Source organism: Herpailurus yagouaroundi, unplaced genomic scaffold (genome assembly GCF_014898765.1).
Source record: "Herpailurus yagouaroundi ecotype Mexico unplaced genomic scaffold, PumYag 160, whole genome shotgun sequence".
In the NCBI taxonomy this organism is placed as follows: domain Eukaryota; kingdom Metazoa; phylum Chordata; class Mammalia; order Carnivora; family Felidae; genus Herpailurus; species Herpailurus yagouaroundi.
The window spans coordinates 37217888-37232761 of NW_024412401.1; the positions used below are offsets into that span (position 1 = coordinate 37217888).

General features: G+C 53.6%; 1 protein-coding gene across 5 annotated transcripts in view; it reads left to right on the plus strand.

The window, feature by feature from the left end:
* Positions 1–14874, plus strand: part of RGS3 (regulator of G protein signaling 3) — a 141228-nt gene that overhangs the window by 70296 nt on the left and 56058 nt on the right. For all 5 annotated transcript variants that reach the window (XM_040482030.1, XM_040482033.1, XM_040482031.1 and 2 more), the window contains 2 exons: positions 1542–1653; positions 8357–8400. In XM_040482030.1, the coding sequence (XP_040337964.1) occupies positions 1542–1653; positions 8357–8400 (156 nt within the window). The remainder of the gene's footprint in view (positions 1–1541; positions 1654–8356; positions 8401–14874) is intronic.

The window sequence follows — 14874 nt, forward strand, 5'->3', positions numbered from 1 at the left end:
GAAATGTATGAAATTCTACTCCCCAGAGTGAAGAGTGTGGTGGTGAGTATTTTAGACAAAAGTACAAATTGACAGTTCCATTTTACAAGTTTGGACTAAACTGGAGGCATTCTTGCACGCTGCACTATTTGACTTACATAGTGCAGGGTGGGCACTCTGCCCACGCAATTTCTGCCCGGACAGCTTTCCTTTATTCTTTTCACAGTTGCATACAATTCTACCATGGGAAAGGGGGAATAATTTATTTTATCTACCCTCTCTTGATGGGCATCTGTGTTCTTTACTTTTTTATTACAAAGATGCTGCTGAGAATATCCTTCTGGTTTCACATTAATATATCCTCGTAAGTATTTCTGTAGGAGAGGGCATCAGAGGTGGAGCTGTTAGGTCTGTTAACAGTCTGATAGCTAAATGTCAACATGTTGACTGTTTAAACTCCAGCAACCGTCCAGTACACGCTGGCTGTGGCCTTCGGGGATGCATGCGAAGCCCTCTGGCTGACTCTTCTTACCCCACGAGAAGTGACATGTCAGGTTGTGACACCTCCAAGGGAAGTTCACATAACTAATAATATTTTGTCCTCTTCGGAGAATGTAAAATTGGATCTTTATTGCTTTTAACTAAAGGCCACTGCAGGATTTACGAAACAGAGAGCAGTGTAATCTTCAGTGGCATTTGGGGATCAAGTGGGTTTTTTTTAGCATGAAACTATGCTGAGCATGCCTGTTGGTTTACCTATAATGTCTAAAAATAGCTTCCTCCTTTATTTTTGGAGCAGCTAGTGCATAAAAAAGAGATAAAAGTTCCATACATGTCTGTACTGGCGCGTAAGTAACTGGCTTTTTCTTGAACCGATTATGCATTAATGCAGCTAAAATTATCCGCGAGGAATGTGACAGCAAGGACTCACATTGCATGATGCTTCGATTCACAGTCTACACAGGGCTCGTGAAAGAAGCCTGTGAGGGACCTGGGCAGGGGCTGTCCCGTGTCTATATGGATGACCAAACCGAAGCTGAGGGTTCAGGGACCCTAACCAAGTTTTCACGGCTCCTGAGTCGGGTAGGAGCCTCAGGACTTCTGATTCCAAGTGCACTGTGCTCTTTCAGCCAGATGTTTAGAGGAGAATCCGAGCAAAGGTGCAAACATCCCTCAGCTCACGGGTGGCTCCAAGCCAGCAGTGAGCCAGTGGCACTGGGCTGGAGATTCCAGGGGCGGTTAGGCAGAAAGATGGCCTGGGGGTGGGGGGGTGTTGGGCTGTGGAGACACCTGCAGGGGCCATCTGCCACCAAAGGTGAGGGTCTTGTGTTATGCTGTTTTCCCCACTATAAGGACTGGGGGTGTAGAACACCGTAGAGAGAAGGGGAAGTCTGATTGTGGATCAGGTGTCTGCCTTTGGCCGACGCCACACTGAGAGTCTGATATAGTCTGCTTCTCCCCGAGATGACAAGGACCCCTTGCCCAGACGTCCTGGGGAGGCTGTGGCTCCTGGCCTCTGGGACAGCAGAACAGACGCTTGTGTTTGCTCCTTCACGATGCAGGTGACGCTATTTGCCTACTCGGATCTGCTGCTCTTCACCAAGGAAGATGAGCCGGGCCGCTGCAACGTCCTGAGGAACCCCCTCTACCTCCAGAGTGTGAAGCTGCAGGAAGGTAGGTGTGGACCCGAGATGCCCCGGACTCCCTCCCACTTGCCCCGAGCTCCACTACTCTGGGTGGCACGGATGCCCAGCTTGGATCAGTGCCTCCGACAGTGGGGCTGCCAGCCAGCCACGGGGCATCTGAGCATGTGTAGTCAGGTCAGGCCCCGCCCCCGGGCCGCCAGGCTCTCCGACACCTGCCTTCCATTCTAGGCTGTACCGTACCCCCGGAGCTTTGCTGGGAGGTTTCTGTCCCGGGCACGTTTCAGGGAGGCCGTGGAGTGGAGTGGGAAGAGCTTTGGACTCAGACAGACCTGTGTTTAAACCTGGGTCCTGCCCCTCACCACCTGTGACCTTGGGCAAGTTTTACTCAACCTCTTTGAGCCTGTTGCCTCACATGCAAGTGGGGCCACCAGTAGGTTGCTGTGAAGATTAAGTTAGGTCAGGGGCGTCTGGGTGGCTCAGTGGATTAAGCATCTGACTTCGGCTCAGGTCACGATCTCATGGTTTGTGGGTTTGAGCCCCATGTCGGGCTCTGTGCTGACAGCTCAGAGCCTGGAGCCTGCTTCAGATTCCGTGTCTCCCTCTCTCTGCCCCTCCCCTGCTCATGCACATGCGCTCTCTCTCTCTCTCTCAAAAATAAATAAAACTTAAAAAAAAAAGATTACATTAGGTCATATGCAGAATGCCCGGCCCACGCCAGGTGCCCAGGTCGTGCTAGCTGCCGCCCCCACTCCCCACACAGAACCCCGATGGGCGTGACCCACTCCGTCGCCACCCAGCTGCGTCGCCCAGGCCAGAGCCCCAGGAGCAGGGAGCGCGTGGGAGCATGACGCGAACGTCTCCCGCAAACTTTCCACTCGGAGGAAGAGGGGAAGGGGAAGCCAGCTGGGAGTATCTGTTGAGCGATTTGGTTTGGCGCCTGAAGTCTCTGCCGAAAGGGGCTCGATTTCCTCTCGCAGATTATGAAAACAACAACAGACCTGTTTGAGTATGGGCCACAGGGGCAGGGAGGAAAATATTACCCAGCGAAAGAATTCTGTTTTGACGGGTTTTGCTCCAGGAAAACTTCCTGCCCGTTTGCAGACCTGTCCTGTGTTCCTGTGTGTTCGGCGCCCCCACTGTTCTTCCTCCTTAGAAACCCAGGGGGTGTGAGAACCTCCACTCGGGCTGCCCCGCTCAGGAAGTCGCTCACAACTTCTCCTTCTCTGTCTCGAGCTTTCTGCTGCCCACTGCCCAGGGCAGTCCCTGAGGGGGGACAAAAAGCAAGTCGCCTCTCCAGGGCAGCCCTTCCCTTGGGGCGGCTGGGCCTGACCAAGGAGGTGAGGAGCGACCCTCTGAGCAAGTTCTGCTGGGACCCTGGCTCCCCAGTGCCCACGGGTAGGGGCAGGTGAGAGCTACAGTGGACTCTGCCCTTAGCTTCCCTGCCCCTCCCCGTTTCCCTCATACCCGGCTTCCCCCCCTCACACCGTTCTCCCTGCCACCCCCCTGCACTCGGACTCACACAGGCACTCGCTGGGCAGGCCCTTCCTCTGTGGGCTCAGACCATCAGGGCCCAGTCAGGGGTGGGCTGCTCGGTAATATGGGCCGACTGGTTGTAAGAACTGAGCCCTCACTCAGTTGTGCTCATCCTGCTCCTCGCTCGGGTCTGGGCCCCTGCGTCTGTCTGCTCAGCTTCCTGAAGGAGGGAGGGGAAAGAAGAGGGGCTCAAACTGGCTGTGCTTTGGGTGGGGGGGTGGGTGGGAGAGAGAAGAGGGCAGTGGAAGAGCCGAGGGTAGTAGCTGGGTGTTTGGAGTCTGGGCTCGGCTTTGCTGCTAACGTGCTTCAGTTGGCCCTTTGCCTCTTCTGGGCTCTGGCGTCTCTGTGAAAGAAGGGTTGGGCCAGCCCTTTATGTTCTTCCCCAGCCCTGACATCCCCACACGGACCCTGAGGTTGCCGTGAGATGCTGGACGGTGCCCATATGTCCTACCTCCATCCTTGGGTGGGTCGCCTCGGCTGGGAATTGGTGGGATCTTCCCCTCCTGGAGCCCTCAGACCAGGGTGAGCCCCATCTTCCACCGGGTGGCAGCTGGTCAGAGTGGGTGGGGTGGGGCCTGAGGCGCCGCAGAGAAACCTTCCAGATGCTGAGCTCATGTGAACAGCAGCCTTGTGCAGGCATGGCTTCCTGGAGCCGGAGACCACATCCTCTCCCTGAAAACGGTGGGCTGAAGGTGGCCAAGGCCAGGACTCCTCAGGAGAGATGACCGCGGTCATCAGAGCCTATCGGGTTGGCCTGGGTGTGGGGCATGTGCACGTGTGTGCCTGTCCTGGGCTTGCGGGCAGATGGTTTGGTGCAGACATGTTGTCTCGCCCTTCTGCAGCAGGTGCCAGCCAGCTAACAGCAAATGCGGCTCTCCGGGGACATGGCTCAGTGACACTGAGCACCCGGGTGCACATTCCATCGCTTACATTTCTCTCCAGGCATTGGTGGACCCCCTGCCTCCTCCCCTGCCCCCATGCCCCGGAGACAGGCTGTGGGTCCTGGGGTTTGCAGAAGTTCAGTGTCCCCTTCTCCTGCAGTCGGAGTTGGAGCTGTGGGGTCCGGGGTCCTGGCGCCTGACTCCCTGCCCATCTCCCTGGCGCCCAAAGAGACCTGCTGCTGTAGCAAGTGCCTGAGTGAGGCCCTTAAGAGATCCATTTAGGACCTCAGCTGGAGCTCCTGGTGGCAGAATGGTTTCTGGTTAATGTTGCTTGTGCCTCGCAGGTGTGTCCCTTTCAAGTCAACATGTGTGGCAAGTTCACTTGGGGGCAAAGATGGTAACAAGGAGCACACTGGCCTTTCCTGCAGGCTGGGGCTGGCGAGGGCTTTTCCTGGGGGCGGGGGAGAATCTATCCCACCCAGGGACCAATGACTCCCGCGTGTGACTTGCCTGAATGGAGCTTAGCTCTGCTGGCCAAGCATCCTCCCAGGGTCTAGCACAAGGCACAGACATTGTGGGTGCCCAGTGAATGGTTATTAGGTGAAGGAATGCATGAATGACTAGAAGGAGACTAGAAGTGCTGCCCAGCCTGGGGGCTGGGGAGCAGCACCTTCTCCTCCAGGGCTCCCAGCTGGTGGTGGCCACTTAAACCTGCCCTCCTCCTGCCCAGCATCCCCCAAGCCTCAGCAGGTCCGAACGGCAGTGTAATGGGAACAGGCGGAGAGCTGGCGCTAACAATTGGGACATCTCCGGTCATCCGGGGCCCATTGTGGCCTCTTCCTGTCTCTGCCGCCCACTGGCTTTGCTGGTCTTTGTGTTTCTACCTTCCAGGCGGCCAGCATCCCACCCACTGGGTGTCTTCCTGGCCTGCTCTGGTCTTTCAGGATGGCCTGGAAATGTCCAGCTGATTCTTGGGCTCTCCATCTACCCCGGGGGGCCAGGAGCCCTGTCTTGGGAACTCAGCTGCGTAGGTCCCAGCTGCTGGACTGCCTTGGGGTTAAATTTAGTCAGTTGACAATTGCCGAGCACATCCTCAGAGCTCACCTCAGTGCTGGCTGCCAGGGCGACGACAGGGGAAGAGATGCACCCCCATCTCTGGGGTGGCGCCAGTGTGGGGAGCAGAAGTGTGATGCGGTGGTCAGAACATAGGCTTCGGAGGCAGCAGTCCTGGGTTCAAATCTCAGCTCTGCCCCTTACTTGCTGCATGCCCGTACACGTTGTTTCCTCTCCCTGGGTCTCAGTTTCTGCAACTGGAAAATGGAAACAACATGCCTCCAGGCTTGTCACACAGGGTGGAGAGGGCTTGGAGAATGGCTGAGTCTGGGATCTCAGACCAGGCTTGAGAGGGCTCCGAAAACATGACAGAGGGGTCAGGCCTGGGTGGGGACGCCATCTGTGTGCCTCTGGGACCCTTTCTGCATGGCCCACGATCCTTGGGGGCGGGGGGGGGGCGGGAAGCAGGGTTCACCCAGGAGCCGATGACTTCTTGTGGAATTTCCAAATGGTAAAGGCAGTTGGAACGTTGGGTGGAAAACCCACCTGTGTGCCTCTGTGTCCCTTGTCCTTTATACTCACCCCGTTTCCATACTCTGGAGAGCCCAGAGCCCAGTCTGATGTTGCAGAAGGGTTTCTGATGGCCGAGTTTGCTCTCCTGGGTCCTCCAGCTCGCAGCCTGCTTTTCTGCAGCCGGGGCTCCTTCCTGGCACCCTGGGCTCCCGAGTCTTGTTGTCCCTTTGTGAGGCTGTGAAACATGCTGAGCACTGACCCCATTCCATCCTTCTCTCAGAGCGCTGCCAGCACAAGGCCGTGATGTGCAGTGGATTTCAGTGAAGGTTTGGGGTAATGTAGGAGGGTGGTGGTAGGGCGTGTCACAGCACAGGAAAAGTTGTCAAGCAATCATCAACCACCCCCTAGCCATTAGGGGTATGTAGTAGGCTGAGTTTCCCCCAACCTCGGCCTACTGTCTAACCCTGAGACTCCCATTTCCTTGGCTTTCCCCTCCCTTCTAGAGCCTTCTTTCCTCTCACTGCCAGCATCTAAAACCCAAATTTCTGTTATTTTCTTACATAGAGCTTTTTGTTTCCCCCTTGGCACTCAGATCTGCTTCTGGAAAGTCAAGGAGACATCCAAGTATGTTTTCTTAAACAAAAGAAACCACCTTCCCTTGTCTCCATCCTCAACAAGGCAAGGAGTTGGCAGAAGCTTTCAAATGGGAGGTTTCTTTTAAGTTTATTTATTTTGAGAGAGACAGAGACAGCATGAGTGGAGGAGGGGCAGAGAGAGAGAAAGAATCGCAAGCAGGCTCCACACTGTCAGCCCAGAGCCCGACGTGGGGCTCCAACTCATGAAACCATGAGATCTTGACCTGAGCCAAAACCAAGAGTCTGACACTTAGCCCAACTGAACCACCCAGGTGCCCCTCAAATGAGAGGTTTCTGAAACATGATGGGGCCCTTTAGGTGGGGCCCTCTCTCTCCCAACCATCTTTTATTTATTTTTTATTAAATGCTTATTTATTTTGAGAGAAAGAGAATGAATCCCAAGCAGAGCTTGGGGCTTTGATGTAGGGCTCGAACACACGAACCTACAAACTGTGAGATCGTGACCTGAGCTGAAACCAAGAGTTTCAGTAGAGGCTTAACCCACTGAGCTGCCCGGTACCCCTCTAAACCCTCCTTTAAATGTGGAGAAGTAGAAGGATTTCTTCTAAGTCCAAAGTGAACCCCCTACTTACTTACGGACTTTTTTTTTTTTTAAGTAGGCTCCACGCCCAACGTGGGGCTTGAACTCATGACTCTTGAGACTAAGAGTTGCACGCTCTACTGATTGAGCGAGCCAGGCGCCTCACTTATGAACTATTTTTATCTAGCTCTTGCTGGCACCCCTGGCCCTAGGGATAGTTTTGCCCAGGGAACCACCCATGTACGTGCTTCCGGAGGGGACCGGCCTTCACCCACACAAGGGCCTTTTCTTAGGAATTGGCTTGACCGACTGTCTCTGTTACTTTGTCACCTTAACTTTGCAGCACGTTTTGGTTCACTGGGCAATTTCTTTGATTCAAATATGTGTTGAGCCTCAGTTTCCTCACATGAATCATGGGTGACAATCACCCCTGCCCCGGAGGGGTGTTTACAAGGGTTGAGCTTATACACGGACAGCGTTTGGCACCGTGGGTGGTGCATGGCACCGTACGTGTGTGTCGTTACACGTGTTGTACTGTTCTTTCTCTCAAAATGACACCCTGCCCAGTGAGGCCAATTGCTTGACATTCAGGAAATCAACCATGCCGGGCCTGTGCCCAGAAGAATGCCCTGGTGGGGAGTAATGCCAGGGTCCGGGGAGCAGCCCACAACGGTCAGGGAAGGGCAGGCCTTCTTCACACTTGCTATACCTTGAACCACACCGTGTGCTTCTGTACCTACATGCCTTTGTTCATGTTGTTCCCACCTCCCGGAGTGTCCTTTCTTCCCATCTTGCATTCGAGTTCCAGAGGATCCTCTTCCAAGAAGCTGTCCCTAACAGGCTGGGGGCCTGTCTTGATCTTTGCATTTCTGAAGCACCCTGACTAAATACATCTTCTGTAGGTGCTCTTCTTCCACTCTTCTGCTGCAGGAGCAGAGAGCCTGATGGTCCTTCCCAGCTGCCTCCCAGGTGGAGAGGTGGAGGATGGTTGAATCTGGGATTTGAGATTAGGACTCCAGGAAAACACCAGGGGGCTGGGCCTGGGCTGGGAAACCATCTGTGGATGACAGCCAGCCCATGATTGGGGAGCTCACTGCACAGCCCACACATTCCTAGGTCCATCCAGCAAATGTGTGGCTCCTTGTTGAATTTCAAAATGGTGAAGGCGGTTGGGAGCATTTGAAGGAAAACCCAAATGTGTGCTGCCTCCGTGTCTCTCATCACAGGGAGCGGGGAAAGACAGAGGCCTCCTAAGGTGGACGACGGGTCCCCGCATGTGGCTGTTTGATGCCCAGAGGGTGCTCCTGGCTGCCTCTCATGAGGGTGGGACCTCAGCATTCCTTGAGTAAGGCCCACTTGTGGACAGAGGCCTTACTGCTGTGCCTCAGTCTGCTTGGCCATTAAGTGGGCTTTCCTCCAGAGATTCCCCTGTCCCCTGTGCTTGCCTCTTTCCTCCTCTTTTTCCAGGAAGTACTGCATACAGGCTTCTGGGCAAGGCAGCTGGCATTACTGGAGCAAGCTGCTTAGACTCTGCAGCCAACTCTAATGCAAGTCTTACTTTTTGTTTCCTCCAAGGTTCTTCAGAAGACCTGAAATTCTGTGTGCTGTATCTAGCAGAGGTGAGTCCTTGCCCCTGGATCAGAGGAGAGAGCTCTGTGACCTGGTGCTAGTGAGACGACATTGGTCTGGGGCTAGTCCAGGGTTCTGGTACCAGGCTCCACGTCATCTTGTACAGTGGTCCTGGTCAGGTTTCTCCCCCTGTAGAATGGGGACAGCAGTCCCTACCTCAGTGCCTCTCACCTCTGCGTGGAAGAGCATTGGGCACAGAAGTGCCTAGAGGGGACAGAAGGACGTTGTGATCCCCTGCTCAGGAACCTCTGGTCACCAGCACCTGCGGGGTTCCCAGAGAGGGTGTGGCCTGACAGCTGTGTATCACCTTATTTACCTAGTTGGTAGCCCTCCTTCTGGAGATTTCCCCAATTCTTGTGCCTGCCTCTTTCTTCCTCTCTTTCCCGGAAGTACCACCCATGACCCCTCCTACAGAATCTTGTCAGTGTTTTAAAAGGCCTGAAGGTAATTGCATCTTTACCTGGGCCAGATAATGCAGGCTAAAGAAAATATTAAGTGTCCGTGTTTGGGGCTGGAATAATGTGGTTGGTATTCTTGGTTATTTCAGTCTGCTCAGAAGCTCATACGAGCAGTGCTATCCCTTTGCTGAACAAAATCAGGCAAATGACTTACTGCTTTGGAAGACAAAAATATCTTCAGACCAGGGGTTTAATCACAGAAGTCCATGGCTGTGAAAAAGTTGAGAGCCACTGAGCCATACGATGACTTAAATTTTCCACAAATTTTCTGTTCCCGACCTTGGGTGTCTGCTAATATGAGCAGGGGCAGTATCTGTTCCAAGCAAGGATTCATTAGACCCATTTCTGTCCTCTGCTTCTGCTTGAGTCGGTCCCACCTCACAGTCTGAGGAACGGGCCAGTCTTATGGGACAAGATGCTGGGGTAGGGCATGGTCTAGGCTGGCCAAGAGGAGTACACCCTTTTGGGAAGGAATGTGTATGTGGCTTGTGATTGAAAAATCATTCCTTTGTTTCCTGGCTATGAAAAGAGGTGCAGGCCTTCAAGAGTGTCCCCTTGGGTGAACAGATGACTGGGGGAGATGACAGAGTTGACCAGTTAGCTTCAGGGGAGAGCAGAGAGTTCCAAAGGGCAGTGGACATTGTTGGAGCTGAGCTGGGGACCTCGATTGCCTACAGTGGCAACCTGAGGGCCAGAAAGGCATTAGATGTCCTCCCCTGGGTTGGCACATCTCCACCAGGCACGGGAAGTATCTGGCAAAGGCAGAAAACAGCCTAGGAGCTGTGGACCAGGCTGAGAAATGCCAGAGCCCTGGCCCCTCAGCCTCACCCCTCTGGATTCCAGTTCTCTCTGGTAGGGGCTGAAATCAAGCTCTGGGTTCTTTAATGCTTCCTGCCAGTCTGGTTTGTTTTCGTAGAGAAAAGCACTTCTACTTATTGGCTTCCAGGGAGTTGTGACCTAGCTCTCCAAAGCTGATGAAGGGATATTGATCCAGGGGCCTTTTATTTCAGTAAAGCACCAGGAGTTCTGACCCAGAGGGGCTGGGAGATTGGAGCTCACAGGCATCCAGAAGCCTCTCTTTTCTCATAACAGGGCTGCTGCTCGTGAGGCATGTCTATAACAGGAAGACATGATGCCTGCTTGCTCTGTAGCCCCAAACAGGCTCCACATGGTGGTTTTGGGTCCCCATGGGGAACCCCAAACTCACATCTTAATTGGAACTTCTGACAAGTGGTTTATCTTCATTGTCTAACATGCAGGGGGCACCCAAAAAGAAACCAGGGCAAGGGAGTCAGGATTTGGAGAGATTTTCCCACTTCATTAGAAAATCCCACTTGCCTGGGTGGCAGCATGCTGGGTTTTCCCAGCAGTAGGTCCCTGGTGGGATTGTCCTACGTAGTCCTTGGTCCTGGAGTCGCTATTCTCCCGGACAGGTATCCTTCAATCCCTGCAAATCCATGGGACAGATGCAGCCTCCCTACTGGCTTCAGAACACCGGGGGCATTGGGTCAAAGGGCATGTTGGTCAAGGACCAGTCTCTTCAAATCTGATCTTGGCTCTATTAATCGAAGAGCCTATGCTTTGTGGTTAGGAAGACCTAGACTTGAATCACTTGAATCTTGGCTCTGCCATTTCCTAACTGAATGATCCGGGCAAGTCACATAGTCCTCTCTGAAGAAAGGCTGATGGGGCCTACCTGGCAGGGTTGTTGTAATGATTAAATGAGATTCAATAAGATACCCTGTCCAAGGCACTTAGCACAGAGCCTGGCACACAGTGAGTACTCCGTAAATGGTAGTTATTATTATTGTCAGCTTCATAACAGGGGGAGAGCTTTTCATATTCATTTATTCTCCATTGGAGACATCACCAATGATTTATTGACCTTTTAAAAAGTAAGCTAAGAGGGATATCTCATGTTGCTTGTAATGTGCATTTAGAGTTATACAAATGTGGTAAGGTTGCAGGCTCTGGAGGAGGCAGAAGACAGAATTTGAATCTCCTTTCTGGAGGTCTCCTGCAGCATCTGACTTAACCTCTCTGAGCCTTAGTGTTCCCATCTGGAAAATGGTAACAGCTGTGCCTTTCCTTCCTACCTGTGTCATAAGGTTATTAGAATTAAATGGGAGGACTTTTGTCAAAGCAAATGAACAAATAGTAGCAGAAGAGGTTTTAGTTCATACAAAGATTATATTAATTCAGGAACAAGGAGGTAAGGCAAGATGTTGATTTTTTTTTTTGATAATTTTTTTTAATGTTGGGGTGCCTGGGTGGTTCAGTCGGTTGAGCGTCCGACTTCGGCTCAGGTCATGATTTCGCAGCTCATGAGTTTGAACCCCATAATGTTTATTTATTTTTGAGAGAGAGAGAGCAAGGGAGGGGCAGGGAGAGAGGGACACAGAATCCAAAGCAGACTCCAGGCTCTGAGCTGTCAGCACAGAGCCCAACGCAGGGCTCGAACTCCTGAGCTGTGAGATCATGATCTGAGCCAAAGTCGGAGGCTTAACTGACAGAGCCACCCAGGTGCCCCAAGATGAGGGTTTTAAAGAGTCCAGGAGGACCTGGGTTTCTGGTTGGATTTGAGGATGCTCATGTTTGAATGCAGTTGTCCGGGCCCAGTGCTGTGCCATCAGGAGGTCCTGCCTCTGAGTGAGTCATGTGAGGATGCCTTCAGGGCTGTTTACAGCCTTGACCATGGGTCCTGGTATTACAGGGCACAGTGTGCAACAGCATCGAAAGCAATGAGGTAGATCACATGGGGGATTAAGAGAGACTGTTCATATGCAGGCCGCCAGGCAGGCAATGAGGTCCCTGATGTGGACAGATTCCCACAGCTGGGAATTTAGCTTCCCTGGAGGGAGCTGGTTCTGTGCTCTCTCTCTCATCCAGACCAGCCTCCAGAGTTCCTTGAAAGGAACCTTGAGAGGAAAGGCCTTCCCAAAATGTTTGCCCATCTAAGACAGCCAACCCCTGGCCCCAGGCTAGGCCTGGCTTTAGGTCTTCGGTGCCTCAGAAGGCTTCTGGATTCTCTAGCATTATGGGGCTTTCAGCTTCAGGCTCTCAGAGCCAGACACCCAGCTTCCCTGAGCTCTGCTGTTGGGACAGGTCATATGGTCACCATCCCAGGTAGAGAAATAGGACTTTCTAAAAGGAGATTGTCCACAGGGGAGGGGAGAGGAAGTGGTTCTTGTGGATGTCAGGAAAATGGAGAGAGTCACAGCTTCTACCTTGCAAGTTGTTGGAAGAAGGACCAAGACCCCACTGGTGAAGTGCTTCTCACTGTGCGAAGCATGGTGTGTGATGGGGATGTCTCAAGCTTAGGATGCTGACAGCTCTGTCACTGTGAGGGGAGGCTTTCCTGCACTTTTGTGGGAAGGGGCCGCCATCCTGGAGCTTAGGGCAGGGCAGGGTTATACAAAAAGCTACCAGTGAGCTCTGCAGCTGCTGTGAGACTCGTTGGCCGATAGAGCTCTTCTGAAAGCTTTGCAGGCTGGCTGCCTCTGGGCTCAGTCTGCAAGGGGGAGCATTTCTGCCAGCCTCCTAGCTGGGGATGGAGCTCTCAACAGGTGGTTCTCCAAGGCTTTGGGTCTTTCTTCTGCTGCTCACTGGCCATAAGACCTCCCGAAGGCCTTAGCCACCCCGAGCCTTTGTTTTTCCCTTCCTTGAATCGGGAGTAACCGTCCAAGCCCTCTCTACCTCTTCATGGAATTGTCAAGATCAAAATGAGAGCATGGATGGGGAAAGTGCTCTTTTTTTTTTTTTAATTTTTTTTTCAACGTTTTTATTTATTTATGGGACAGACAGAGACAGAGCATGAATGGGGGAGGGGCAGAGAGAGAGGGAGACACAGAATCGGAAACAGGCTCCAGGCTCCGAGCCATCAGCCCAGAGCCTGACGCGGGGCTCGAACTCACGGACCGTGAGATCGTGACCTGGCTGAAGTCGGACGCCTAACCGACTGCGCCACCCAGGCGCCCCCGGGAAAGTGCTCTTTAAAATTGATGATGAGGTAAAACGAATTGTTATTTAGGCAGAATTCCAGGTTCAGAACAGAAACCGAGGAGGAAGTTTGGCTCGGGGAGATGAAGGGATTTGCTGAAGCCCAAACAGCTAGGTAGAGGCAGGGCCAGCTTTGTGGAGATGCAGCATTTCCAAGCTGGAAAGGACCATGGTCCCTGCCTCGCCGCTCACCCGACAGGGGAGCCTCACGAGACATGTCGGCTCCCGCCCCCAGCTGGCTTCGTGCGGGGAATCTTGGGGTCTTTCTTTGCCGGGTGTGTCCTTCCCCTGCAGTGGGTTGGGGGTTCTGAGAAGTGGAAGGAATCTGTTGTTAAGTGGTAGGATTGCCTCACCACATCCTCCCGCTTCCCCGAAGCCAAGGGGCGGCACTTTGTTCCCTTTCTCCTCTGATGCCTTTAGGAAGATCAGCTTCTGAGCACTTTGGGGCAGGAGAGGCAGGACTGGCTCCCCCGGGGACACTTAGCACAGGAGCCGGCCCCGCCCTGAAGGGTGACATCCCTGGGGGTTGGGTGGGGTAGCAGAACAGAGAAGAACCCCCAGCGCTATTAGATGATGCTGGTAACCACCCCAGCTCAGAGCCCTTGCATGTGCTGTTCCTTCTCTCTGGAACGATTTCTCCCGAGCACTTGCCTTGCTGGCCCTTCGGAGAGGCCTTCTCTGACCACCAGGCTCAAATAGGATCTCTCCCTTTTGGCCTTTTCACAACCGATAATGTTATTTAATTGTTTATTGGCTTATTATGTCTGCCACAACCTGAGGGCCAAAGCTCGGTCTCTCTTATTTGTTTCTTCACCCCCAGGACCTAGTATAGTCCCTGAAAATCAGCAGGTGCTCAACAAATATTTATTAGATAAATGAAGTACGGGTAATAACAACAGTAGCTGCTGTTTGTTGAGGTCTCGGACTGCTCTCGTTACTTACCCGCTCACTAGCTCTCAGAGGGAGGGATGTTACCACTCCCGTTCTATAGACTTTCCTGAGGCAGACAGTCAGGAAGTGGCAAAGCTGGGATTCAACCAGGTCTGTCCAACTGCAAAACGGGGGAGGACCGCCTAGAAACACTGTTGTTTTCCTCTGTTCCAAGCCATCCAGCTCCTGCTCTTAGCCCTCTGGCTGAGCTCATATAATCGCAGCGCTGTGGGGTTATAATCAAATTCCAGTGGAGTCAGAAAGAGCCTGCCGTCCTCGGACCAGCATGTCCTAGAGTGGATGATGGCCCTGGGCTTGCTGGACCACCCCACGTGCTGACTCCCCAGGGGCCGACTCCCTGGGTCTTAGCAGCGCCCTGGCGCTGGTGCCAAGGCTGGCCCGGGTTTGACCTCATCCCGGAAGTGCCTCCAGGAGCCAGAGCTCACCGAGGCCGTTACTTGCCAAGTTCTGCGCCAGGCCAAGGTGGAAAAGGCCCTCCCGGAAGGACTTTCTGGTCTAGTTGGGGAGAGGAGCCTGCACTTAACAAGGTCAGATAGCAAAGCGAGATGTAAACGACAGCAGTGCCGGTGCCCAAGTCTGTTGGCGTGCTGCAGAGCTGAGTCGTCATCGATCACACCCAGCTCATGTGTCAGGCGCTGGTGGGGCTGTAGGAGGCCACATGACCATGCCTGCAAAGACTTTCTAAAGGGACCCGAGTTTCTGTTTGCATTCTGTTGGTGTGTCTGTCCAACTGCCCATCTGATCTCGGCCTTGTGATCAGAGAGTGTGCTGAGGTGGGAGGAGGGGAGGTTCTGCGAGCTGGAGGAGGGGTCCTGGCTCCACAGAGCATCAGAGGGCTGGAGACCTTGGCCCTCTGGGTTCCCCACGTGCTCCCCCAGCTGCTGCCTTGTGCTGCCTGTCCCCGGGGGTGACCTCACCATTGCTGCCCTGTGGCTCTCCACAGGCCTCCACTGTGTTGGGAACCAGCGCCTCCCACCCTTCCCCCAACCCGCGGGCACACCGCTCGCTCGCCAGCTGGCCCCCAAACCGGCTTCCCTGCTCCTCTGGCTGCCTCGA